This window comes from Vicugna pacos, chromosome 17, assembly GCF_048564905.1.
Source record: "Vicugna pacos chromosome 17, VicPac4, whole genome shotgun sequence".
Lineage (NCBI taxonomy): Eukaryota > Metazoa > Chordata > Mammalia > Artiodactyla > Camelidae > Vicugna > Vicugna pacos.
In genome coordinates this window covers 20,913,119-20,939,402 of record NC_133003.1, presented here as the reverse complement: position 1 = coordinate 20,939,402, position 26,284 = coordinate 20,913,119, and the positions used below count along the sequence as shown (strand labels likewise).

The window sequence follows — 26,284 nt, the reverse complement described above, 5'->3', positions numbered from 1 at the left end:
TTAAAGTTCGATGAATGGATGACAGCACCACCTCCAACCAAAGACTCATGCAGTCAGCCAGCACCTGGGCAGACAGTCAGTAACCCTCCATCCTGCTCTCTAGACTCAGCCCTCAGCCAGTGAGGGGCTGGCTCCATCTGTCACCTCTCCTGGATTCTTCTCCACTGCCTTTCTCAACCTAAAACTGTCTTGTCCTGAAGACTTAAACAAATATTTCCCCAGTGAAGACATACAGATGGCCAATAGTCACATGCAAAGATTCTCAATATGGCTAATTATCAGATAAATGCAAATCAAAGCTAAAGCAAGGTTTCAACTCCTACTGGTCCGAAAGGCCAGTATTAAAATGCTGGAGAGGGTCTAGGGAAAAGGGAACCCTCCTACATTGTTGATGGGAGTGTAATTTTGTGAAACCGTGGTTGAAAACAGTGGAGACCTTTAAAAAGTAAAAATAGACTTACTATATAATCCAGCAACCCTGGGCCTATATCCAGAGGAAACTCTAATTCGAAAAGATACCTGCACCCCAATGTTCATAGCAGCACTGTTTACAATAGCCACGACATGGAAACAGCCTAAATGTGCATCGACTGGATAAAGAGGCTGTCGTATTTATATACAGTGGAATACTACTCAGCCATAAGAAAGAGTAAAATAATGCTTTTTGCAGCAACGTGGATGGACCCAGACATTATCATACTAAGTGAATAAGCCAGGAATAGAAAGACAAAAACTACATGATATCACTTATATGTGGACTTTTTAAATGACACAAATGAACTTATTTACAAAACAGAAACACACTCACAGACATAGAAAACAAACTTATGGCTACCAGGAGTGGGAAAGGGGTGGGGAGGGATAAACTGGGAGTTCAGGATTAGCAGATGCTACTGTATGTCAAATAGACACACAAGGTCCTACTGTATAGCACAGAGAACTATATTAACTATCCTGTAAAAACCTATACTGAAGAAGAATATGAAAAGAAATACATACATGTATAACTGAATCACTATGCTGTATGCCAGAAACTAACACAACGCTGTAACGCAACAATACTTCAATAAAAAAATGAAAAAAATGTCGTGTCCCCAGACCCCACTATCTTGTCCTGCTGTCCTGCCTCCCAAAACCAAGCCCGAGATTCCCCACAACCAAGCCTGAGATCGGATCACCCGCATCATGACCCCAACGTGTTTTCTCTCACACTCAAGGCCCTATAAGCTGGCCAGCCGTCACTGGATCCAAAACCCATGCTCACGCGTTGTCTTTATTTACACAGGCTCTGGGCTTCCCTCTGTCCTCCCGCAACCGCCTCCTGCCCCATTCTCTGCTAATGTCGCTCTCCTGAGTCCCCTCCTGCCACCTTATTTCCTCCTTCTCCGTCTCCTCCCAGGACCCTCTTTGTAATACACAGGGCTTGCACGGGTGCACCCAGATGGCTTCTCCTCCCAGTCCTCACACATTCCTGGGCACATCCCTTCCTCAGATACCAGTTACCAGGGACACACATCACTGGTCTGTGTCTCTGAGTCACGACTCCTGTGAACACCCCTGGCTGTCCGCACAGGGCTGTCTGGGGCTGTCGGCTGGGAGCCCCCACGGGAGCCCTGAGATGGCAGCCTGGGAGCCCCCACTGGCTCCTTCTTCCTCTGAGGACCCTCCCTGTCCCCCCGTCACCCCTGCCCTGTCCTACCACCACCCCCTCTCCTCTGAAGTGTAGTGACAACCTCCAGACTCCACCGCCTCTGGTTCCAGGCTCTTCTAGAAATCAATTCTACTTCCACATTGCGTCTGTGGGCTCCATCAAATTGCTGATTTGGCCATTTTACCCCCTGCCTTCAGCAGCTCACACACCTCCTCCCGGCATCAGGGTCTGAATCTTGATGCTTCCCACGGTCCTCACTCGCAGCCCTGCATGCTCAGGTCAGGCTGCCACGTCCACCCCGACCTCTCAGGCCTGTCTCAGGCGCTTTCCCTTCCTCCCGACTCTGCACCTGATCCCTCTGCTTGCTGTGACCTTCCACCATGTGAAGCCTTGTCTGACCTTCAACCAGAGAAACAGCAACTCAGGAAGTCTGTTCTGACTTGTCCCCAGTGACTCCTTCTCCAGGGCTCTGAGGTGGCCAGTGTGGGAGGACAAGGGAGCTCAGCTGGGAGAATGAATGAGCCAATGTGTTACCGTGGCCCAGAGACCATGACACAAGTTCTAGTCCAAGTCTCCCATGGAATGACTGGGGTAGCAATTGGCCTCAGGTGACCTGTGGGATTCTCGGTGTTTGGCTGGGGCAAGTCAGAAGGCGATAGCCTGGACAGATGGTCCTGGTTGCAGTCTCAGCCATGGAGAAGGAAGGAGAGAGGGGCTTCCGTGCAACCTGGTAACACAGTCCAGGTGTTGCCCCAGCGGCCTCTCGGTCAAGCTCTATCATTTTCCCAAGTCAGAGCTGGAAAAGGAGGTGATTACAGGAGAAAATAACTAGCAATACCCACGGTGACCAGGTATCAGGTCCCCCTGAAATCCTCCCTGTGCTCTCCTGCCTCTGCACCTTTGTGTTTCCTAACCCTTAGGACTGAGGTCCCCTTCCCCATCCTTCCATGGGGACAGGTGGCTGATCAAGGATGAGGTCTGATAAAGGAGTCAACCCAAGGAAAGAAGTTGAGACCAGAGAGACCAGGATTGATGGTCCAGAAACAGCATCTCTTATTATCAACAGGGCAGAAAGCGACCCCCGAGGGCTCAGTGGGTCCTTAGACTCTGGAGTCCAGCAGACATGTGTCTGATCATTGGTTGGCCTCTTATCAGCTGTGACTTCTTTGGGAAAACTCTGCCCTCGTGGGAACTCTCAGCAGCAATGAGTGTGAGCCCAGCTCTCATTGTCTCAGACACAGCTGAGAAGCCCACACGGGGAGCAGGAGGGTGAGCTGCAGACAGGCCCATCTGGGCACTGCCTCCATTTCCTGCATTCCCTGGCTGAGTTCTTGCTTAGACAGCGAGAGGAGCAGGGTGAGAGGGAAGGGGGTCTAAGGAGCCGGGTCTGGACTGGGAGGGTCTCCAAGGTCACAGTAGCTTTGCCTCGAGATGGTCAGGCTAGGCCTTGGGTTCTCTCCTAACGTTCCCCCCAACCCAACAGAGGACACCGCAGCCGAGAGGTGGGAGCAGACGGTCCTGCTGGAGCTGGTAAGAGTGTGTTTCCACCACCTGGTACCCTACCTGGGTTCCCTCCTTCCCCATCCCCCTCTATTTCCCATCCCAGTCTGGTTGAGGCAGACATCCCATCCTGCAGTTAAAACCCCCAACTGGAAAAAGCACAGTCTCACCTGTGTTTAGACACTTCCTTATCCCAGCCCCAAGCCCTGGACTTCAAAATGGTACAAGAGAAGGAGCCAGGGTCAGGGCTGAGCGGCCTGTCCTCTGGTCCCGCCTTCTGCCTACCCTGGGGAGCACATACGTGGCCTTAAACCAGACTTTCACCAACTGCACCTCTATCTCCTGGTTTGTAAAATGGGAGATTTCTTACACATGCATGGAAGGCCCTCTTCTCCTCCATAGGGAAACTCCTCCCATACGCACTTGGACATGAGGATCAGAGTCCCAGTCTCCATAGAGCCTTCCAGACTCCTGGGGGAAAGAGGGACAGCAGCCATCCACTCCATAGCCACCCCCAGGACATGCTCACATGGAGAAGCCTGCCACAGCACAGGCCATTGTCGGCGTCCCCCCGAAGTCCCACTTGTCAGGAGCCTCACTCACGTGCATGGGGAGGAAGAAACCATGATGCTCCCTTGTATCTTTGTTGGGCCGAGTCGGGGCACTAGAAACCCTTGAGACACGTATTGGTGTGAATGCTATGTCCACCATGCGGACTACAGTGCAGCCGTTTCAAAAAATGAGCTGGCAACTACCCAAATATCCTTCATAAGTAAAAGAATAAGCGTATTCTGGTATATTTATACAGCGGACTACAACTTAGCAACAAAATATGAACAAATATAATTACACACAGTAACACGGAGGATTCTCACAAACATGTTGCATGAAGAAATTACCTGAAAAGCGTATATACGGTATGGTTCTATTTTCTACACATTTCAAAATCTGGCATCACTGATCTGTGGAGTTTAAAGTCAGGGTCATGGTTAAGGGTAGAAGGGGGAGGAGACTTCCGGATGCTGATTACACTTTGGCGTTCACATAGCAAGCACTCAGCAAGCTGTCCATTTATAAATGGTGTGTTTTTCTTATGTAGTTGTAATATTTCAATTGAAGGTTTTAAAACTAGAAAGTTGCCAGATGTATCTTTAAGGGGAAAAGGCAAGTTGCAAAATAAATGTACTAACTGATTCCATTTATGTAAACATCAGTCACCATAAAACAAGACACGGTATCTTTATGTGCCTCTATGTATATATATGTGTAGAAAAAACATCAGAACAGACACTCACACGATTGATGAATGGAGGTTGTTTCTAATGTGGAGATTGTGATGAGTGAGGCAGGAAAGCAAGTTATCAAAAGGAGTTTATTTGTACTAGGATTGCGTGAATATTTTATAAGGAGAATATGTCCCTTAACAACGCCTACAAGTAAAAAGAAGTGGGTGAGGAGGGAGGAGGAGGCACGATGGGTGTAGGACTCCATGGGCCCAGGTGCTCTTCACGGTGTTGTCACTATGACAACCCCAGAAACAGGTTTTGCCTTGGCCATGGGAAGGGTCCCAGAGCTGCTCTGAGAGCAGTTTCCAAACTCAGTGAGATGGGGCTGGAGAGAGGAGGGCATCTCCCCTCCTCTCCATAGAAAATCTCTCCCGAGTGGACGTGACCTCCAAGCAAGGGATGCCTTGCTCAGCAGGGACAGTCACCGTTCATTTGCCTATTTCAGGGCCAGTGAGGGCGAATGTCCACCTGTGGCCCCAGTTAGAACCACTAGGGAGGCACAGACAGAGTGAACAAGATAAATATTGGGGGATGTCTTCCGGGGCAAGCATCACAGCCCACAACTCTGCCCACTGAGCACAGGGACCTTGTTCATTCACAGGTGTAAACGGATGTCTTGGAGGCTGAACAGCTGCAGCGGCCAAACCCACACAACAACCTTGAACTTAGCTCATTCTGAGAATGGGCTCAGGCCTGGGCCCTGCCTCTGCCCCGCCACTCGGCCCTCCCACAGCCCCCAGGGGCCAGCGGGCCAGGCAGAGTGAGGAGTTCCGCTCCTCCCTCCGCAGCAAACTAATAACGGGGGTTATGACAGACCGATTCCTTCGCACACACTCCCAGTTTCAGCCCTTACCGCACTCCAGCCCTCTCAGGCGGTCCCCACACTGCCAATCCCAGGCCTCTCCTAGGGTCTGTCCTCGGAAGCCTGAGCCCCAGCACCCATTCCCAACAGGGCGCCCAGCCCCCACAGCACCTGCAGGCTCCTGTCTGGGGCTGGGGGGCTCAGTGACGTGGCTCAGGTCCTCCCCCGGTCTCTCTTCTGCCTGTCGCAATGAAGTATCCTGCGGCAGAAAGAAGGAATTCCCTTAGTTTCCTCTGTAGAACCTCCGCCAACCTGGGGTGACGTAGAGTGAGAAGCATGGGTTCCTCTAACCTGCCTGAAATCAGCCCCACCTGCTCCCCAAGAACAGACGAGCCTGACAGATTACAGGGCACGTGCTCTGCGCGGTCCCGCCCGCTGTCCCTCTGACACACGGGGCTCTGTGTGTTGGTGCAGGGTGGCCCCGAATTAGAGCTCAGGCCACCACTCAACAGGAAGCAGGTGCTCTGGGAGGCAAATCCTTCAAAGCACCAGCAGCAGAGTAGAGACCTGAGACAGAGAAGGACCCGAAGTCAGAAGAAGACAAGTCAATGGACAGGTCATTGAAGTGGGGACAGGAGCTCCTTCCAGCTGGCGACCTCAGGAAGAGGGGACACATCTGGGAGTGGGCCCCCCAAGGAGTGAGGAACAGAAGATACTTTTCCACCAATGAGGGAAAAGTCCCAGCAATGATTGGTTGAGGCTGCTCCCGGGACTGCCGCCTCCCCCGTGATTCCAGACAGCCCCCCAGCAAAGGTCAGCTACAGAGTTCAGAGTGGGCAGGATAGGGACAGTGTCTGAAACCCCCAGGCAAACACACATGTGGCCTGTGTGTCACTGTGTGTGTCTGTCAGTCAGACAGAGCCATTTATCCCGATGAGCAGGAGGCTTGCTTCTAATGCTGCCAATTGTGGTACCATTGGATCAGTGAACACAAGCCCATACCTGCAATCTGAGACCCCGCAGAAGAAAGACTGATGTGTCTCAATGCCCAGAGCAAAGGCAGCAGCGGGGTGGGGGTGGGGCTCTTGCAGAGTTCAGATTGTGAGGGAAGTGGAGCAATCTGGGCACTGTACCTGCAGGCTGACCCTAGAGCCCGCCAGCAGAAGACTGAGATGTGTCTCCCTGAGTGATTAACAAGAGGCCTGGTCCTCCAGGACTGTCACCTCCATACCAACAGGAATAGCATCCCCAGCAGCACTGCACACACACTAGGTCCCCTTAAGCCCCTACTGGGTGGAGGAGGAGGAGGGCGGGGGAGTGTGAAGGGCATGGGTGTTCCTGGGAATGGAGCCCTGTCCTGTCCCTCCCGGCCCCGCTACCTCCGCCTGCCCTCCTGGAGAAAACAGCTGCCTCACCCATCTCTGTGTTCACAGAAGTGACCACACACGCGCGCACACACACACACACACACACACACACACACACACACACACACACAGAAGAGGGCAATGGGAGTTAAGGACTTCTCGTAAGAGTAGGACAAGAGACAGGTGAATTTGAAATTCATAAGAATTTATTTTCCAGAGTTTGAACAACTGAGCCAGAGTTAGGTGATCATTAGGACTCTACCCTGGGCGAATTTTATCACCAATGTATCCGATTACTTTGCCAACCTTATCTCGAACCCAGTTCACACCATCACGGAAGAAATCATGAATCCGGCCAAAGAACCCGACACTTTGGAGCTGTGCAGCAGAAAGAAACAGGATTCTTGTGAGGATTGACTTAGGGACAAGACCAGATCCCTCCCCACCTGAAAATCTTCCATCTTGGACCACCGAAGGAGACTTGAGGCACCATTTGACCTCCTTGGCTTTCTCACTTGGAGCACGTGGTTGAATCATCACTCCCACAGACAGATGAGGACCAAGGTCCAGAGATGACAGGGGGCTTCCAGGGGCACAAACCCATCTCAGAAAAGCTGGACGGGAGCGGGGGCAGAAAGGTCCTGTCTCTAGTCACTGCCTCTCACGCTTCAGCACAGTCAGAATCCCCCAGAAGGGCTCATAAAATAGAAATTACTGGGCTCCAACTCACACAGTGATTCCGTAGCTCTGGTCAGGCCTGAAAATCAGCTTTTTTTCTCTAGTTCCCAAGTGGGGAGCCCACTGAGAGAACCACTGCTCTAAGGGATTGGAGAACCCGGCTGGAGACCTGGGGCTTGGGTGAGGGGGAGTCAGGGGAGGAGGGCTTTCCTGCCGCTACAGGGATGGCACAGAGGGGAATTGGCCCAAAGGCTGTTCCACACACCACCTCCACCAGCAGCCCCTGCAGCCCAGAAGGGGTCACTCACCTCATTACATGTTATATCGTAGTTGTCCCTGAGCTGGTAAAGGTTGACTGTCCCCAAACACTGTTTCACCACCTGGAAGGAGAGACTCCAGGTCACACTGGAACCCCTGAGCCATAAACACCACACCTCACCCCAGGAGCTGCTAACCACCACCCGCCCCAAGCCTCCTGTTCAGGTCTTGGGAGGCACCCACCAGCGCCCTAATCCCCAGCCTCACCCCATTCTCCTTGAAGGCACACTGCTCCGGTGGCAGCTGTGTCCTCCTGGGACACACGGTCTCCTTCACCGTGAAGCTCACAGGCTTTGGGGCATCTAGGTCTTCGTCCTGCTGAAGGATCAAAGTGGGGAGACTGACTCAGGCTCATGCTTCTTTGTGTTACCTGTCTCCCTGCCCCAGCAGGACAAGAAACCTTGACAGCCCGTCCCATGTGCCTGATCCAGGGCTTCCGGGTGCACAGGGAGCAGGAGGGGACCTCAGACCCTGACTCCTGAGGGACAGCTCCCCTTGGAGGGGCTGAGGGAAGTCAGGGGACACCTGCAGGGAAAGACCTTGTCACTGGAAACTCCAGGCTGAGCACAACCCTTCTCTGGTGGGGAGACAATGGGGTGCAGAGGGGACTGGAAGCAGGGAAGTCACATCCCAGAGCCAGTGACCCCAGCGTATCCCTGGAGCCCCCAGGAGGCCCTGGAGCCTGAGCGGGCTGTCAGGGCTCTGTTCCCACAGCAGAGATGCCAGGCAGAAGGCTCTCACTACAAGAGGGGACCCAGCTCTGGGAGGATTTCTGTGAGAGGTGGGATCCCACTTACAGGGAGAGGTGCCTTCCTGACAGGAGGTACAGCGTGAGCATAGGGAGGGACAGTGTGGCCAAGCCTGGTGGGAGACGCCTCCCTCCCCAGCCCCTCCCCGACTCACAGCCTTGGGCGGCAGGTCCAGCTCCAGGAGGCGGTAGAGATTGGGGTCTGAGGACTGCTCATTGAGGCGATCCACAGCTCGAAGCACCGCCTCCCTATAGCTCAGGGCCTCAGTGCTGGCCCAAGGCACCGCTAGTCCCAGCAGCAGTAGCCACAATGACCAGCGGCGCAGGGAGAGGCTGTCCCTCTGGGTCTCCATGGTTCCCGAGTCTGCCTAGTCCCAGCCCACAGGACCCTCCTTTATGCTCAGCCTGGGCCTGATGCAATTGCTCATGCAGGAGCCTTCCCCACCTGCCCCATCCCTGTCCCTGGCCAGGGTGTGAGCTGGAGTTGCCTCAGGCCCCGCTCTTGCCTCAGGGGATTGCTGGGCAGTGGGTGAGGTCTGCCTCCTGTGCAAGGTGAAGAAATGGTTTCTCCATCTCCCTGACAACATCTCGGCCTCTCCTGGGCCCCATGGGGGACATTCATGAGCAGGGTTGCTCCAGAGGGTTGAGTCCTCAAGGAGACAGAGGGACCAGGCTGTGTCCTACACCCTCTCTGCCTCCTCACTGTGACCTCTTCAGAATCAGGCTGACATCCAACCAGAGAAACAGCAACTCCCCATCTCTGCTCCCACAGCCTCACGAAGTCTCTTCTGACTTGTCCCCAAGGTACTCCCTCTCCAGGGCTCAGGTTGAGACACCAGGATGGAGTGGTTGGTGTGGAAGGAGGAGGGGGCCCAGCTGGGAAAGTGAATGAGCCTATATTATAGAGCGGCCTAGAGACCATGATGCCAATTCTAATTCAGTCTCCCATGGAATGGCCCTGTGATCAAAAGCCTGAGTCACCTCTTGGCATTCTTTGATCTATGGGACTCAGGGCAATTGGATGTGGCACCTCAGAAGGTGACAGCCTCTACAGATGCACTGGTTGCACACTCAGCCTTGGAGAAGGAAGGAGAGAGGGGCTTCTGGGCAACCTGGTGTCACAGTCCAGGTGTTGCCCCAGTGGCTTCTTCGTCAAGCTGTATCATTTTCCCAAGTCAGAGTTGGAAAAGAAGGTGATAACAGTAGAAAATAGCTAGCAATACCCATGGTTACTGGGTGTCAGGTCCCCCTGAAATCTTCGCTCTGCTTTTCTGCCTCTGCACCTTTGCATTTCTTCAGTCTTTAGACTGAACTCCCCTTCCTCATCCTTCCCTGGGTCCATGGAGTGTCCCCTTTCAGGACTTCAGACTGCAACTCCCTGGATGGGGGTGTGCTGTCCCTGCCTCCAGCATCTGACTTCCCTGGTTTGTCCTAACAGCCTGTCAGAGCAGAGGTCTTCTCAGGAAAGACCGCACAGCCCTAGTGCCCAGGCAGGTTAGCCCCTGACTCCACATCTGGTTCTTGAGGAACCCTCATGTACCCATTACCCCGATAAACTCAGGGAGTAAGCCATGATCCTCCATGGACATCAGCCCTTTTCTCTCCCCAGACATCCTACCTATCCATGAGACACCAAGGAATTGGAAGTGGACGACTGTCCGAAATAGTGCCCCAAATATTGGGGAATATCAACCAGCTCTCTGACTGCCCAGTTGATGAGGAGAATGAGACCCATGGGCTACGTCATTCCATCAAGGACCTCCTACTCAAAAAATGACGGACTGGGGACACGGAGTCATGTCCCTCAATGACCCACCACCTGTCCTTTTCACAGGGACAAGGGGAAGGATTCAGCCCCTAACCCCTGCCCTCTGCAGAGACCTGCGATGGTAGCCATGGTGCTGTGAAGGCAGGGATTTGGGTCAAGGGTGACCTCTGCTCAGGGTCAGCTTCCTCTTTCTCATGGACTAATTCAGCTGAAACAAGGAGCTGAAAGAGAATCACGAGGTGAAGTCATCCTGGAAAAGACAGCAGAAGGCATTTAGTGTCTGCAGGTGTGTCTGGGCGCCTACAGAATCGTCACCTGCCAGGACCCACTTATCGGTCAGCACACTAGGCAGCGTTCCTAGCCCCTGAGACATCTAGGGATCCACAGAAAATTTTACTTTTAATTGTTTAAAATCACAGATGCAAACACTGACATATTGTTGGATACATAAGATTAAAAGCAGCTTTGATTATATTCATGTTTATATGAATGCAGTTGTATATTGCAAGTTTTAAGAGTATTTTGTGAATGAAGAGGCCCAGGAAGATAGAAGTGCCAGGGCCCTGAAAGTCCCAGTGTACTCCTGTCTCCCCTGTCAGCATCCTTTGCTGCTCTGGCTGGGTAGGCACAGGGGCAGAGTGACACACAGGAGAACAGGGGGTGCGAATGGGACACAAGGGAGCCCCACTCTCAGGCTGAAGCTAGAGAGTCCATGGGGCTGGGGAACAGGACTCTTGGCATGTGACTGGCACGGGCATCCCTCATTCGGAGCAGAGCAAGCCTGGAGGCCCCCCACTGTGTCAGCTGCTGACTAGTAAGGACCAGACGGAACAGGCTCGTGCAGACGGGCCAGTTCTGCTCGCTCAGGACAGAATGACATGTATTTCCCTCCTGCTGCTCTGATGGGGATTCCAAGTGTCTCTCTGGGTCCCTGCTCTGACACACGAGCCGGGTCTGTGCCCTGAGATGGACCCAGACTAACTATGGTCTCCTAGACTCTATCAGCCTCCGCCTCAGATTCAGCCGCTATGTTGTACTCGACCTTGTTTCTCGAGCTAAGCCATTGACCAGCCCCTCAAATTAGGCTACGTGGGTCCCAATTACAGATAGACAGAGGCCCAGAAAGATCTCCTCTTCTGCCTAGGGCCACACAGGCAGAGGAGCAATGGCTTTCAGATGTCCATACTCCTCAGAATTCTCTTTCTCTGCCCTATTCATGACAAAGTGAAGTGACCTGTCACATATAGGGGACCCGAAAATGACTCTGGAGACCTCAGAAGTGGGGGTCAAGGGCCACATCAACAAGGACCTTGCCTGATAACAGCCCAGTGTCCCTCTCTGGCACAGCGGGGGTCTGGGGGAAGGAGAAGCCCCTATGTGTCCCCACTCATGGCCTCCCCTCTTCCTCACCTGTTGCTTCTCCTGCCCTCACTGCGTGGGGCTTCTGTGCCCCCAAATCTCTGAGGCTGCCCCCACTGAGGTCCGTGGCCTCCACATCTGCACAAACACCGGGAAACCACTAGGAGTCATCGCCCTGGGCTCTTGGCCTCCTGTGCTACTCTGAGCACTTTGTAATCTCCTCAGGGCCCCTTGGCTGCCAGCGCTGCCCCGCCCCAATTCCTCTCCCACACCCCTACCCTGCACACCTCCACCCCTCCTCTCTCTCAGCTCCACGTCAGGCCCCACACCTGAACCACCTGGCATGAGCTGGCCGGGCTCCACACAGCTCCACCGTCATCTTTGGCTGGTTCTCTAGAAGCAGGGCCTGAGCTGGGAATTCAGAGTCATGTGATTCATTGAGGGGTGTGGTCAGCAGGAGGGGGAGGAGAGCAGGATTGGGCAGAGGAAGGAGCTGAGCAGAGAGGTGCTCCCTCTGAGCCCAGCTTCAGCCTCACCTAGAAAAGCCCAGGAACCAGAATTGCACCCCTGCTTTAGGACCGACTGAGGCAGGGACTGGGCTCTAATGTCCCCTCATAGTCAGTCACCAGCCACAGAATGGGGGCAGAGGGGACAAAACCCCCTGGCTTCTCCTCGGGAGGCTGCGAAGCTGTGGAATACGGCACCTGAGAGCCATCAGCATCCATGTCCCACCCTCTTGAAGCAGGATCAGCAATCCTGGGAGACAACTGCAAACAGATGACATCAGCACAGCCCATATCATCCTGATGAGTGAACCCTCTCCCAGGTTGGACAGTGATGGACCAGCTGTGATGGGCCTGACATGTAACATTTGCTGATTTCCATGCTGTAAATTCTCCCACCAAGGCTGATTTCAAGCGACCAAGAGTTTAATGACCATCTCAGAAAATCCTGAAATTTTAACAAGTAGCTCTTGCAGTCTTGTATGCTGTGGCAGAGACACGACACAGTCCCTGGGTTTCCTCTGTGAGGTTTCCTGCCTCAACCTGGGGTGATGTAGAGTGAGAAGCATGGGTTCCTCTAACCTGCCTGAAATCAGCCCCACCTGCTCCCCAAGAACAGACAAGCCTGACAGATTACAGAGCACGTGCTCTGCGCGGTCCCGCCCGCTGTCCCTCTGACATACGGGGCTCTGTGTGTTGTTGCAGGTTGGCCCTGAAGTAGAGCTCAGGCCACCACTCAACAGGAAGCAGGTGCTCTGGGAGGCAAATCCTTCAAAGCACCAGCAGCAGAGTAGAGAACTGAGACAGAGAAGGACCCGAAGTCAGAAGAAGACAAGTCAATGGACAGGTCATTGAAGTGGGGACAGGAGCTCCATCCAGCTGGCGACCTCAGGAAGAGGGGACACATCTGGGAGTGGGCCCCCCAAGGAGTGAGGAACAGAAGATACTTTTCCACCAATGAGGGAAAAGTCCCAGCAATGGTTGGTTGAGGCTGCTCCCGGGACTGCCGCCTCCCCCGTGATTCCAGTCAGCCCCCCAGCAAAGTTCAGCTACAGAGTTCAGAGTGGGCAGGACAGGGACAGTTTCTGAAACCCCCAGGCAAACACACATGTGGCCTGTGTGTCACTGTGTGTGTCTGTCAGTCAGACAGAGCCATTTACCCCGATGAGCAGGAGGCTTGCTTCTAATGGTGCCAATTGTGGTACCATTGGATCCCTGAACACAAGCCCACACCTGCAATCTGAGACCCCGCAGAAGAAAGACTGACGTGTCTCAATGCCCAGAGCAAAGGCAGCAGCGGGGTGGGGGTGGGGGGGCTCTTGCAGAGTTCAGATTGTGAGGGAAGTGGAACAATCTGGGCACTGTACTTACAGGCTGACCCTAGAGCCCGCCAGCAGAAGACTGAGATGTGTCTCCCTGAGTGATTAACAAGAGGCCTGGCCTCCTGGACTGTCACCTCCATACCAGCAGGAATAGCATCCCCAGCAGCACTGCACACACACTAGGGCTCCTTAAGTCCCTACTGGGTGGAGGACGAGGAGTGCGGGGGAGTGTGAAGGGCATGGGGTTCCTGGGAATGGAGCCCTGTCCTGCCCCTCCCGGCCCCGCTGCCTCCCCGCGCCCTCCTGGAAGGAACAGCTGCCTCACCCATCTGTGTGTTCAAGGAAGTGACCACACACACACACACACACACACACAAGAGGGCAATCGGAGATAAGGACTCCTGGTAAGAGTAGGACAAGAGACAGGTGAATTTGAAATTCATAAGAATTTATTTTCCAGAGTTTGAACAACTGAGCCAGAGTTAGGTGATCATTAGGACTCTACCCTGGGCGAATTTTATCACCAATGTATCCAATTACTTTCCCAACCGTATCTCGAACCCTGTTCACACGGTCACGGAAGAAATCACGAATCCGGCCAAAGAACCCGACACTTTGGAGCTGTGCAGCAGAAAGAAACAGGATTCTTGTGAGGATTGACTTAGGGACAAGACCAGATCCCTCCCCACCTGAAAATCTTCCATCTTGGACCACCGAAGGAGACTTGAGGCACCATTTGACCTCCTTGGCTTTGTCACTTGGAGCACGTGGTTGAATCATCACTCCCACAGACAGATGAGGACCAAGGTCCAGAGATGACAGGGGGCTTCCAGGGGCACAAACCCATCTCAGAAAAGCTGGACGGGAGCGGGGGCAGAAAGGTCCTGTCTCTAGTCAGTGCTTCTCAAGCTTCAGCACAGTCAGAATCCCCCAGAAGGGCTCTTAAAATAGAAATTACTGGGCTCCAACTCACACAGTGATTCCGTAGGTCTGGTCAGGCCTGAGAATCAGCCTTTTTCTCTAGTTCCCAAGTGGGGAGCCCATTGAGAGAACCACTGCTCTAAGGGATTGCAGAGCCCGGCCAGGAGACCTGGGGATCGGGTGAGGGGGAGCCAGGGGAGGAGGGCTTTCCTGCGGCTACAGGGATGGCACAGAGGGGAATTGGTCCAAAGGCTGTTCCACACACCATCTCCACCAGCAGCCTCTGAAGCCCAGAAGGGGTCACTCACCTCATTACATGTTATATCGAAGTTGTCCCTGAGCTGGTACAGGTTGACTGTCCCCAAACACTGTTTCACCACCTGGAAGGGGAGACTCCAGGTCACACTGGAACCCCTGAGCCATAAACACCCAGCCTCACCCCAGGGGCTGCTAACCACCACCTGCCCCAAGCCTCCTGTTCGGGTCCTTGGGAGGCACCCACCAGCGCCCTAAGCCCCCAGCCTCACCCCATTCTCCTTGAAGGCACACTGCTCCGGTGGCAGCTGTGTCCTCCTGGGACACACGGTCTCCTTCACCGTGAAGCTCACAGGTTTCGGGGCATCTAGGTCCTCGTACTGCTGAAGGATCAAAGTGGGGAGACTGATTCAGGCTCATGCTCCTTTGTGTGACCTGTCTCCCTGCCCCAGCAGGACAAGGCCCTTTGAGAGCCAGTCCCATGTGCCTGGCCCTGGGCTGGGGGCTGGGTGCAGAGGGGAGGAGGACACAGCCTGGTCCTGGGATCCCAGGCACACAGGGAGCAGGAGGGGAACTCAGACCTGCTCTCCTGAGGGGCACCTACCCTTGGAGGGGCTGAGGGAAGTCACGGGACACCTGCAGGGAAAGACCTTGTCACTGGAAACCCCAGGCTGAGCACAGCTCTTCCCTGGTGGGGAGACACTGGGGTGCACAGGGGAGTGGAAGCAGGGAAGTCACATCCCAGAGCCAGTGACCCCAGCGTATCCCTGGAGCTCCCAGGAGCCCCTGAAGCCTGAGCGAGCTGTCAGGGCTCTGTTCCCACAGCAGAGATGCCAGGCAGAAGACTCTCACAAGGAGAGGGGACCCAGCTCTGGGAGGATTTCTGTGAGAGGTGGGATCCCACTTAGAGGGAGAGGTGCCTTCCTGACAGGAGGTACAGCGTGAGCATAGGGAGGGACAGTGTGGCCAAGCCTGGCGGGAGACGCCTCCCTCCCCAGCCCCTCCCCGACTCACAGCCTTGGGCGGCAGGTCCAGCTCCAGGAGGCGGTAGAGATTGGGGTCTGAGGACTGCTCATTGAGGCGATCCACAGCTCGAAGCACCGCCTCCCTATAGCTCAGGGCCTCAATGCTGGCCCAAGGCACTGCTAGTCCCAGTAGTAGTAGCCACAGTGACCAGCGGCCCAGGGAGAGGCTGGCCCTCTGGGTATCCATGGTCCCCGAGTCTGCCTCGTCCTAGCCCACAGGACCCTCCTTTATGCCCAGCCTGGGCCTGATGCAATTGCTCAAGCAGGAGCCTTCCCCACCTGCCCCATCCCTGTCCCCAGCCAGCTTGTGAGCTGGAGTTGCCTCAGGCCCCGCTCTTGCCTCAGGGGATTGCTGGGCAGTGGGTGAGGTCTGCCCCCTGTGCAAGGTGAAGAAATGGTTTCTCCATCTCCCTGACAACATCTCGGCCTCTCCTGGGCCCCATGGGGGACTTTCATGGCAGGGTTGCTCCAGAGGGTTGAATCCTCCAGGAGACGGAGGGACCAGGCTGTGTCCTACACCCTCTCAGCTTCCTCACTGTGACCTCCTCAGAATCAGGCTGAGTGTATTCACCACACAACCTCCAGCTCTAGGGGCTCCTGGCCCCCAGTAGGCACTCAGTTAACATATGATGAATACATGGCAGGACGACCCACATCTAGTGCCTTTCACACCCATCCAATCCCTAGGCAGACATCAGGGCCACACCGTCCTATTCTGCGGACCCAGCCCTCAGCCAGTCAGGGCATCTCTTCCAATGTCCCCTCTTTCTGATTCTTCTCCTTTGCCTTCTTCACTCTAAAAATGTCCTGTCCCAGCCCCTTCCAGATGCACACTGTTCCCCTTACCCAGGCAGCCAGTAAGAGAAGGGTCATCTACACTCTGACCCCACTATTTGTCCTCTTTCAACTGCCTGCTTAACAGCTTTTGAATGACACAAAGGCCATGCTGAAGCCTTGTCCTTGGCTTCACAGGTGCCAGGGACCCCTCTGTCTACTGAAACTGCCCCTCCCCCATTCTCCCCTGGGGCCACCTTCCTGGGTCCACTTCCTGGCCTCCCGGGGGCCTCCTGCTCTGTCTAATCTAAGTACTCAACTTTTAATAAAACTTTTACTGCAGGGCTTGCACACGTGATCTGTACAGCTTCTCAAAGCAGTTCTCATGCATTCTGGGCACATCCCTTCCTCAGATACTAGTTATCAGGGACACACATCACTGGTCTGTGTGTCCGAGGCAAGACTCCTGTGAACACCCGTGGTTGTCAGTACGGGGCTGTCTGGGGCTGTTGGCTAGGAGCCCTCACGGAAGCCCTGAGCTGAGAGCCTGGGAACCCCCACCTGCGCCTTCCTCTGAGGGCCCTCCCTGTGTCCCCTGTCACCCCTGCCCTGTCCTACCACCACCCCATCTCCTCTGAAGTGTAGCCACAACCTCTAGACTCCACCTTCTCTGGTTCCAGCTCTTCCCACACCACTGTCCACTTTTCCCTGCCATTGTCCAGGGGTCCAACAAACCTCCCGCCTTGAGTCAGTGGCTCAGGGTCTGGATCAGGATCCTCACCTGCAAAACCCTGTGTCAGGCCGCCACGTCCACCCCAACGTCTCAGGCCCCTCGGAGCCTCTGCTCTTCTCATATCTCTACACTTGATCCCTCTGACTGCTGTGACTTGTCGTTTTGTGAAGCCTTATCTGACCTTCAACCAGAGAAACAGCAACTCCCCATCTTAGCTCCCACAGCCTCACAAAGTCTCTTTTGACTTGTCCCCAAGGTACTCCCTCTCCAGGGCTCAGGTTGAGACACCAGGATGGAGTGGACGGAGAGGGAGGAGGAGGGGACCAGCTTGGAAAGTGAATGAGCCGATGTGTTAGAGGATCCCAGAGATCAGATGCCAATTCTAATCCATGCCCCATGGAATGGCCCTGAGACTGAAAGCCTGGGATAGGCCATGGTCACCTGTGACCTGGGGACTCTGGGCAACTGAATGGGGCACCTCAGAAGGTAACAGCCTGGTCGGATGTGCTGGTTGCGCACTCAACCTTGGAGAAGGAAGGAGAGAGGGGCTTCTATGCAACCTGGTGTCACAGTCCGGGTGTTGCCCCAGTGGCCTCTTGGTCAAGCTGTATCCTTTTCCTAAGAGGGAGGAAGAAAAGGAGCTGATTACAGTAGAAAATAACTAGCAATACCCACGGTGACCGGGTATCAGATCCCCTTGAAATCCTCTCTGTGCTTTCCTGCCTCTGCACCTTTGTGTTTGCTCAGACTTTGGACCGCAGTCTGGGTCCTTGGAATGTCACCTGTCAGGTCCTCAGACTGCAACTCCCTGGATGGGGGTGTGCTGTCCCTGCCTCTAGCATCTGGCCTTCCTGATTTGTCCTCATAGCCTGTCACAGCAGAGGTCTTCTCAGGAAAGGCCCCTCTGCCCTTGTCCCCAGGTTGGTGGGCCCCTGAATACACATCTGATCCTTGAGAAACCCTCATGCACCCGTCACGCCAACAACCTCAGGGAATAAGCCCTGATACGCACGGCCAGCCTGCTTCTCTCCTCCCAAACATCCTTCCTGTCTGTGAGACTCCAGAGACTCCAGAGCAATGGAACTGGACCAGAACCCCAAACTGGGCCCCTAATCTTGGAAATATCCACCAGCTCTGACTGCCCAGTTGATGAGGAAAATGAGACCCATGGGCTACGTCATTCCATCAAGGACCTCCTACTCAAAAAATGACAGACTAGGGACATGGAGTCATGCCCATCAATGACCCACCACCTGTCCTTTTCACAGGGACAAGGGGAAGGATTCAGCCCCTAACCCCTGCCCCCTGCCCTCTGCAGGGACCTGAATGGCAGCCACGGTGCTGTGAAGGCAGGGATTTGGGTTGAGGGTGAGTGTTAGGACCCTCTGCTCAGGGTCAGCTTCCTCTTTCCCATGGACCACTTCAGCTGAAACTAGGAGCTGAAAGAGAACCACGAGGTTAAGTCATCCTGGAAAAGACAGCAGAAGGCATTTAGTGTCTGCAGGCGTGTCTGGGCGCCTACAGGATCGTCACCTGCCAGGACCCACTTATCGGTCAGCACACTAGGCAGTGTTCCTAGCCTCTGAGACATGTAGGGATCCACAGAAAGTTTTACTTTTAATTGTTTAAAATCACAGATGAAAACACTGACCTATTGATGAATATATAACATGAAAAGCAGCTTGGGTTATATTCAAGTTTATATCAATGCAGTTGTATATTGCAAGTTTTAAGAGTATTTTGTGAATGCAGAGGCCCAGGAAGATAGAAGTGCCAGGGCCCTGAAAGTCCCAGTGTACTCCTGTCTCCCCTGTCAGCATCCTTCGCTGCTCTGGCTGGGTAGGCACAGGGGCAGAGTGACACACAGGAGAACAGGGGGTGCGAATGGGACACAAGGGAGCCCCACTCTCAGGCTGAAGCTAGAGAGTCCATGGGGCTTGGGAACAGGACTCTTGGCATGTGACTGGCACGGGCATCCCTCAGTCGGAGCAGAGCAAGCCTGGAGGCCCCCCACTGTGTCAGCTGCTGACTAGTAAGGACCAGACGGAACAGGCTCGTGCAGACGGGCCAGTTCTGCTCGCTCAGGACAGAATGACATGTATTTCCCTCCTGCTGCTCTGATGGGGATTCCAAGTGTCTCTCAGGGTCCCTGCTCCGACACACGAGCCGGGTCTGTGCCCTGAGATGGACCCAGACTAACTATGGTCTCCTAGACTCTATCAGCCTCCGCCTCAGATTCAACCGCTATGTTGTACTCGACCTTGTTTCTCGAGCTAAGCCATTGACCAGCCCCTCAAATTAGGCTACGTGGGTCCCAATTACAGATAGACAGAGGCCCAGAAAGATCTCCTCTTCTGCCTAGGGCCACACAGGCAGAGGAGCAATGGCTTTCAGATGTCCATACTCCTCAGAATTCTCTTTCTCTGCCCTATTCATGACAAAGTGAAGTGACCTGTCACATATAGGGGACCCGAAAATGACTCTGGAGACCTCAGAAGTGGGGGTCAAGGGCCACATCAACAAGGACCTTGCCTGATAACAGCCCAGTGTCCCTCCCTGGCACAGCGGGGGTCTGGGGGAAGGAGAAGCCCCTATGTGTCCCCACTCATGGCCTCCCCCCTTCCTTACCTCTTGCTTCTCCTGCCCTCACTGCGTGGGGCTTCTGTGCCCCCAAATCTCTGAGGCTGCCCCCACTGAGGTCCGTGGCCTCCACATCTGCACAAACACCGGGAAACCACTAGGAGTCATCGCCCTGGGCTCTTGGCCTCCTGTGCCACTCTGAGCACTTTGTAAACTCCTCAGGGCCCCTTGGCTGCCAGCGCTGCCCCGCCCCAACTCCTCTCCCGCACCCCTACCCTGCACATCTCCGCCCCTCCTCTCTCGCAGCTCCACGTCAATCCCCACACCTGAACCACCTGGGATGACTTGACCAGGCTCCACACAGCTCCACCGCCATCCTAGGCCGGTTCTCTAGAAGCAGGGCCTGAGCTGGGAATTCAGAGTCATGTGATTCATTGAGGGGTGTGGTCAGCAGGAGGGGGAGGAGAGCAGGATTGGGCAGAGGAAGGAGCTGAGCAGAGAGGTGATCCCCCTTAGCCCAGCTTCAGCCTCACCTAGAAAAGCCCAGGAACCAGAATTGCACCCCTGCTTTAGGAGTGACTGAGGCAGGGGCTGGGCTCTGATGTCCCCTCATAGTCAGTCACCAGCCACAGAATGGGGGCAGAGGGGACAAAACCCCCTGGCTTCTCCTTGGGAGGTTGTGAAGCTGTGGAATACGGCACCTGAGAGCCATCAGCATCCATGTCCCACCCTCTTGAAGCAGGATCAGCAATCCTGGGAGACAACTGCAAACAGATGACATCAGCACAGCCCATATCATCCTGATGAGTGAACCCTCTCTCAGGTTGGACAGTGATGGACCAGCTGTGATGGGCCTAACATGTACAATTTGCATATTTCCATGCTGTAAATTCTCCCATCAAGGCTGATTTCAAGCGACGAAGAATTTAGTGATCAGCTTGGAAAATCTTGAAATTTTAACAAGTAGCTCTGGCAGGCTTGTATGCTGTGGCAGAGACACGACACAGTCCCTGAGTTTCCTCTGTGAGGTTTCCTGCCTCAACCTGGGGTGACATAGAGTGAGAAGCATGCGTTCCTCTAACCTACCTAAAATCAGCCCCACCTGCTCCCCAAGAACAGACGAGCCTGACAGATTACAGAGCACGTGCTCTGCGCGGTCCCGCCCGCTGTCCCTCTGACATACGGGGCTCTGTGTGTTGTTGCAGGTTGGCCCCGAAGCAGAGCTCAGGCCAGCATTCAAGAGGAAGCAGGTGCTTTGGGAGGCAAATCCTTCAAAGCACCAGCAGCAGAGTAGAGAAGTGAGACAGAGAACGACCCGAAGTCAGAAGAAGACAAGTCAATGGACAGGTCATTGAAGTGGGGACAGGGGTTCCACCCAGCTGGGGACCTCAGGGAGGGGGGCCACATCTGGGAGTGGGCCCTCCAAGGAGTGAGGAACAGAAGATACTTTTCCACCAATGAGGGAAAGTCCCAGCAATGGTTGGTTGAGGCTGCTCCCGGGACTGCCGCCTCCCCCGTGATTCCAGTCTGCCCCCCAGCAAAGGTCAGCTACAGAGTAGGGAGTGGGCAGGACAGGGACAGTGTCTGAAACCCCCAGGCAAACACACATGTGGCCTGTGTGTCACTGTGTGTGTCTCTCACTCAGGCAGAGCCCTTCACCCCGATGAGCATGAAGCTTGCTTCTAATGGTGCCAATTGTGGTACCATTGGATCCATGAACACAAGCCCACACCTGCAATCTGAGACCCTGCAGAAGAAAGGCTGATATGTCTCAATGCCCAGAGCAAAGGCAGCAGTGGGGTGGGGGGGTCTCTTGCAGAGTTCAGATTGTGAGCGAAGTGGAACAATCTGGGCACTGTACTTTCAGGCTGAACCTGCAGCCCACCAGCAGGAGACTGAGATGTGTGTCCCTCAGTGATTAACTAGTGGCCTGGTCCTCCTGGACTGTAACCTCCATACCAGCAGGAATAGCATCCCCAGCAGCACTGCACACAGACTAGGGCTCCTTAAGCCCCTACTGGGTGGAGGACGAGGAGTGCGGGGGAGTGTGAAGGGCATGGGGTTCCTGGGAATGGAGCCCTGTCCTGCCCCTCCCGGCCCCGCTGCCTCCCCCCGCCCTCCTGGAAGGAACAGCTGCCTCACCCATCTGTGTGTTCAAGGAAGTGACCACACACACACACACACACACAAGAGGGCAATCGGAGATAAGGACTCCTGGTAAGAGTAGGACAACAGACAGGTGAATTTAAAATTCTTAAGAATTTATTTTCCAGAGTTTGAAAAACTGAGCCAGTTTTAGGTGATCATTAGGACTCTACCCTGGGAGAATTTTATCACCAATCTATCCGATTACTCTGCCAAAATTATCTCGAACCCAGTTCAGACCGTCACGGATGATACCATAAATCCGGGGAAATGACCGGACGCTTTGGAGCTGTGCAGCAGAAAGAAACAGGATTCTTGTGAGGACTGACTTAGGGACAAGACCAGATCCCTCCCCACCTGGAAATCTTCCATCTTGGACCACCGAAGGAGACTTGAGGCACCATTTGACCTCCTTGTCTGTGTCACTTGGAGCACGTGGTTGAATCATCTCTCACACAGACAGATGAGGACCAAGGTCCTGAGATGAAAGGGGGCTTCCCAGGGGCACAAACCCATGTCAGAAAAGCTGGATGGGAGCAGGGGCAGAAAGTCTATTATTCTAGTCAGTGCACTCAAGCTTCAGCACAGTCAGCATCCCCCAGAAGGGCTCTTAAAATAGACATTACTGGTCTCCAAGTCAGACAATGCTTCCGTAGGTCTGAATGAGGCCTGAGAATCAGCCTTTTTCTCTAGTTCCCAAGTGGGGAGCCCACTGAGAGAACCACTGCTCTAAGGGATTGCAGAGCCCGGCCAGGAGACCTGGGGATCGGGTGAGGGGGAGCCAGGGGAGGAGGGCTTTCCTGCGGCTACAGGGATGGCACAGAGGGGAATTGGCCCAAAGGCTGTTCCACACACCACCTCCACCAGCAGCCCCTGCAGCCCAAGGGGTCACTCACCTCATTACATGTTATATCGAAGTTGTCCCTCAGCTGGTACAGGTTGACTGTCCCCAAACACTGTTTCACCACCTGGAAGGGGAGACTCCAGGTCACACTGGAACCCCTGAGGCATAAACACCCCTCCTCACCCCAGGAGCTGCTAACCACCACCCACCCCAAACCTCCTGTTCGGGTCCTTGGGAGGCACCCACCAGCGCCCTAAGCCCCCAGCCTCACCCCATTCTCCTTGAAGGCACACTGCTGCGGTGGCAGCTGTGTCCTCCTGGGACACACGGTCTCCTTCACTGTGAAGCTCACAGGCTTCGGGGCGTCTGGGTCCTCGTCCTGCTCAAGGATCAAAGTGGGGAGACTGGCTCAGGCTCATGCTTCCTTGGGTGACCTGTCTCCCTCCCCCCAGAAGGACAAACCCCTTTGAGAGCCTGTCCCATGTTCCTGGCACTGGGCTGGGGGCTGGGTGCAGAGGGGAGTAGGACACAGCCTGGTCCTGGGATCCCAGGGTCACAGGGAGCAGGAGGGGACCTCACACCCGCTCTCCTGAGGGGCACCTCCCTCTTGGAGGGGCTGAGGGAAGTCAGCGGATACCTGCAAGGAAAGACCTTGTCACTGGAACCCCAGGCTGAGCACAGCCCTTCCCTGGTGGGGAGACAATGGGGTGCATAGGGGACTGGAAGCAGGGAAGTCACATCCCAGAGCCAGTGACCCCAGCGTATCCCTGGAGCCCCCAGGAGGCCCTGGAGCCTGAGCGAGCTGTCAGGGCTCTGTTCCCACAGCAGAGATGCCAGGCAGAAGGCTCTCACAACGGGAGGGGACCCAGCTCTGGGAGGATTTCTGTGAGAGGTGGGATCCCACTTAGAGGGAGAGGTGCCTTCCTGACAGGAGGTACAGCGCGAGCAAAGGGAGGGACAGCGAGGCCAAGCCTGGCGGGAGACGCCTCCCTCCCCAGTCCCTCCCCGACTCACAGCCTTGGGCGGCAGGTCCAGCTCCAGGAGGCGGTAGAGATTGGGGTCTGAGGACTGCTCATTGAGGCGATCCACAGCTCGAAGCACCGCCTCCCTATAGCTCAGGGCCTGGGCGCTGGCCCAAGGCACCGCTAGTCCCAGCAGCAGTAGCCACAGTGACCAGCGGCGCAGGGAGAGGCTGTCCCTCTGGGTCTCCATGGTCCCCGAGTCGGCCTCGTCCCAGCCCACAGGACCCTCCTTTATGCTCAGCCTGGGCCTGATGCAATTGCTCAAGCAGGAGCCTTCCCCACCTGCCCCATCCCTGTCCCCGGCCAGGGTGTGAGCTGGAGTTGCCTCAGGCCCCGCTCTTGCCTCAGGGGATTGCTGGGCGGTGGGTGAGGTCTGCCCCCTGTGGAAGGTGAAGAAATGGTTTCTCCATCTCCCTGAAAATTCTTGGCCTCTCCTGGGCCCCATGGGGAGTGTCATGGGCAGGGTTGCTCAGGAGGGTTGAGTCCTCCAGGAGACGGAGGGACCAGGCTGTGTCCTACACCCTCTCTGCCTCCTCACTGTGACCTCCTCAGAATCAGGGTGAAAGAGTGCTTCCTTGTCTGATCTGTCTCCCTGCCCCTAAGCAGTACAGCCCCCTCAACAGCCCCTCCCATGTGATTTTTATTCACTACTAAACCTCCAGCCTTAGGCCCTCCTGGAACCCACTAGGTATTCAGCTATCATCTGATGAACTGATAACAGCACCACCCCCATCTAGTGCCCGTCCCACTCACCCACTCCCGAGGGATACTTCAAGGCCACACCATCCTGTTCTGTGGACCCAGCCCTCAGCCATTGCCATCAGTCCCCATCAGTCCCCTCTCCCCTGCCTTTCTCAGTCTAAAATGTCCCATCTCTAGCCCATACCAGGCCTGACCTATTGCCCTGGCACTTCTCCAAGCCCAGCCTCAGGAAAGTCTCTTACACTACTCACTCCATTTCTTTGCCCTCCCTCACTTTCAAGGCCACTGCAGTCTGGCCATGCCTCATTGGATCCAGTGGCCAGTGCTGAAGCTTTCTCCTTATCTTCACAGGTGCTGGGGATCCCTCAGCCCTCCTGAACAGCCAGCCCTCTTTCCCTTTCTCCCCCAATTCTGCTTTTCTCGGTCCCCTCCCACCTCCCTGGCAGCTCCTGTTCTGACTCCTTCCAGGACCCTCCTCATAATACGCAGGGCTTCCACAGGTGCATCTGAGCTGCTTCTCCTCCCAGTCCTCACACATTCCTGGGCACATCCCTTCTCCAAATAGCAGTTATCAGGGACACACATCACTGGTCTGTGTCTCTGAGTCAAGACTCCCGTGAACACACCTGGCTGTCCGCATACGGCTGTCTGGAGCTGTTGGCTGGTAGCCCCCACAGGAGCCCTGCGCTGAGAGCCTGGGAGCCCCCACCTGCTCCTTCTTCCTCTGAGGGCACTCCCTGTCCCCCTGTCACCCCTGTCCTGTCCTACAACACCCCCTTCTCCTCTGAAGTGTAGCCACAACCTCCAGACTCCACCGTCTCTGGCTCCAGGCTCCACGCACACCACAGTCCATGTTCCCTGTCATTGTCCAGGGTCCATCAAACCTTTGACTTGGCCATTTCATCTCCTTCCTTAGACATCTGTGTCAGGGTCTAGATGTGGATGTCCCCATGGACCGCAGCCCCAGCCCTGCAGGACCCTGTGTCAGGCCACCATATCCATCCCAACCTCTCAGGCCCCTGAAGTCTCCGCTCTTCTCACATCTCCGCACCTGATCCCTCTGTTTGCCGTGACCTTCCTAACCTTATCTAACCTCCAACCACACAACGACCTCCTTCTCTTGGCTCCCACGGCCTCAGGAAGTCTCTTCTGATTTGACAGCCAGTCAGGGGTCTGGTTGATACTCTAGGCTGGGGTGGCCGAGCTGGAAGGAGAGAGAGCACAGCTGGGAGAATAAGTCAAAATGATAAAGGCATCTAGAGGCCATGAAATGGCCCTGTGGCTGTGAGGACTGGGATATTTCAGGGACTTGGTTGGCCTATGGGACTCGTGGAGCGAGTCCCTCAGAAAGTGGGCGGAGCCCCTCAGAAAGTGACAGCTGTGGTGGATGCTGCTACTTAGGTAATCAGCCTTGGAGAAGGAACGAGAGAGGGACTTCTGGGCAACCTGGTGTCACAGTCTGGGTGTTGCCAGAGTGGCCTGTTGGTCAAGCTGTGTCCTTTTCCCAAGTCAGAGGAGGGAAAGGAGGTGATTAAAGGAGAAAATACCTAGCAATACCCACAGTGCCCGGGTACCAGGTCCCCCTGAAATCCTCCCTGTGCTTTCCTCCTCTGCACCTTTGCATTTGCTCAGACTTCATACTGAAGTCCCCTTCCCGATCCTTCCTTGCGTCCTTGCAGTGTCCCCTGCCAGGTTCTCAGGGTGCAACTCCCTGGATGGGGGTGTGCCGTCCCTGCCTCCAGCGTCTGGCTTTCCTGGTTTCTCATCACATCTATCAGAGTGGAGGTCTTCTCTGGAAAGACCCCACAGCTCTTGTCTCCTGGAGGGTTGACCCCTGACTCCACATCTGGTCCTTGAGAAATCCTCATGCACCCGTCACCCCAGCAACCTCCAGGAGTGAGCACTGGTCCTCCATGGCCACTGCTCCTTTGCTCCTCCCTTTCAGCCTTTCTGTCCACGAGACTCCAGGGGAATGAAAGCT

General features: G+C 55.0%; 3 protein-coding genes across 3 annotated transcripts; all 3 read right to left on the bottom strand.

Moving 5' to 3' along the window:
• Positions 1–6,864: 6,864 nt before the first annotated feature.
• Positions 6,865–8,703, bottom strand: LOC140686661 (antibacterial peptide PMAP-23-like). Its single transcript, XM_072940867.1, has 4 exons — positions 8,506–8,703; positions 7,810–7,920; positions 7,593–7,664; positions 6,865–6,984 (listed from the first exon to the last, which is right to left on the bottom strand). The coding sequence occupies exons 1-4, from the start codon at positions 8,701–8,703 to the stop codon at positions 6,865–6,867; spliced, it is 501 nt and encodes a 166-aa protein (XP_072796968.1).
• A 5,089-nt stretch (positions 8,704–13,792) lies between these two features.
• Positions 13,793–15,690, bottom strand: LOC140685425 (antibacterial peptide PMAP-37-like). Its single transcript, XM_031686615.2, has 4 exons — positions 15,493–15,690; positions 14,751–14,861; positions 14,532–14,603; positions 13,793–13,923 (listed from the first exon to the last, which is right to left on the bottom strand). The coding sequence occupies exons 1-4, from the start codon at positions 15,688–15,690 to the stop codon at positions 13,804–13,806; spliced, it is 501 nt and encodes a 166-aa protein (XP_031542475.2). The 3' UTR covers positions 13,793–13,803.
• Positions 15,691–21,923: 6,233 nt separating this feature from the next.
• LOC140686747 (antibacterial peptide PMAP-23-like) lies at positions 21,924–23,791 on the bottom strand. The gene is made up of 4 exons (XM_072941200.1): positions 23,594–23,791; positions 22,851–22,958; positions 22,632–22,703; positions 21,924–22,024 (listed from the first exon to the last, which is right to left on the bottom strand). The coding sequence occupies exons 1-4, from the start codon at positions 23,789–23,791 to the stop codon at positions 21,932–21,934; spliced, it is 471 nt and encodes a 156-aa protein (XP_072797301.1). The 3' UTR covers positions 21,924–21,931.
• Positions 23,792–26,284: the final 2,493 nt, after the last annotated feature.

Coding starts and splice junctions, on each gene's coding strand:
- LOC140686747 (XM_072941200.1), bottom strand. CDS start 23,791: ATGGAGACCCAGAGGGACAGCCTCTCCCTGCGCCGCTGGTCACTGTGG. Junction 22,704..22,850: donor GTGCCTTCAAGGAGAATGGG/GTGAGGCTGGGG, acceptor CTCCCCTTCCAG/GTGGTGAAACAGTGTTTGGG. Junction 22,025..22,631: donor TCGATATAACATGTAATGAG/GTGAGTGACCCC, acceptor TCTGCTGCACAG/CTCCAAAGCGTCCGGTCATT.
- LOC140685425 (XM_031686615.2), bottom strand. CDS start 15,690: ATGGATACCCAGAGGGCCAGCCTCTCCCTGGGCCGCTGGTCACTGTGG. Junction 14,862..15,492: donor TGGACCTGCCGCCCAAGGCT/GTGAGTCGGGGA, acceptor TTGATCCTTCAG/CAGTACGAGGACCTAGATGC. Junction 13,924..14,531: donor TCGATATAACATGTAATGAG/GTGAGTGACCCC, acceptor TCTGCTGCACAG/CTCCAAAGTGTCGGGTTCTT.
- LOC140686661 (XM_072940867.1), bottom strand. CDS start 8,703: ATGGAGACCCAGAGGGACAGCCTCTCCCTGCGCCGCTGGTCATTGTGG. Junction 7,665..7,809: donor GTGCCTTCAAGGAGAATGGG/GTGAGGCTGGGG, acceptor CTCTCCTTCCAG/GTGGTGAAACAGTGTTTGGG. Junction 6,985..7,592: donor ACGATATAACATGTAATGAG/GTGAGTGACCCC, acceptor TCTGCTGCACAG/CTCCAAAGTGTCGGGTTCTT.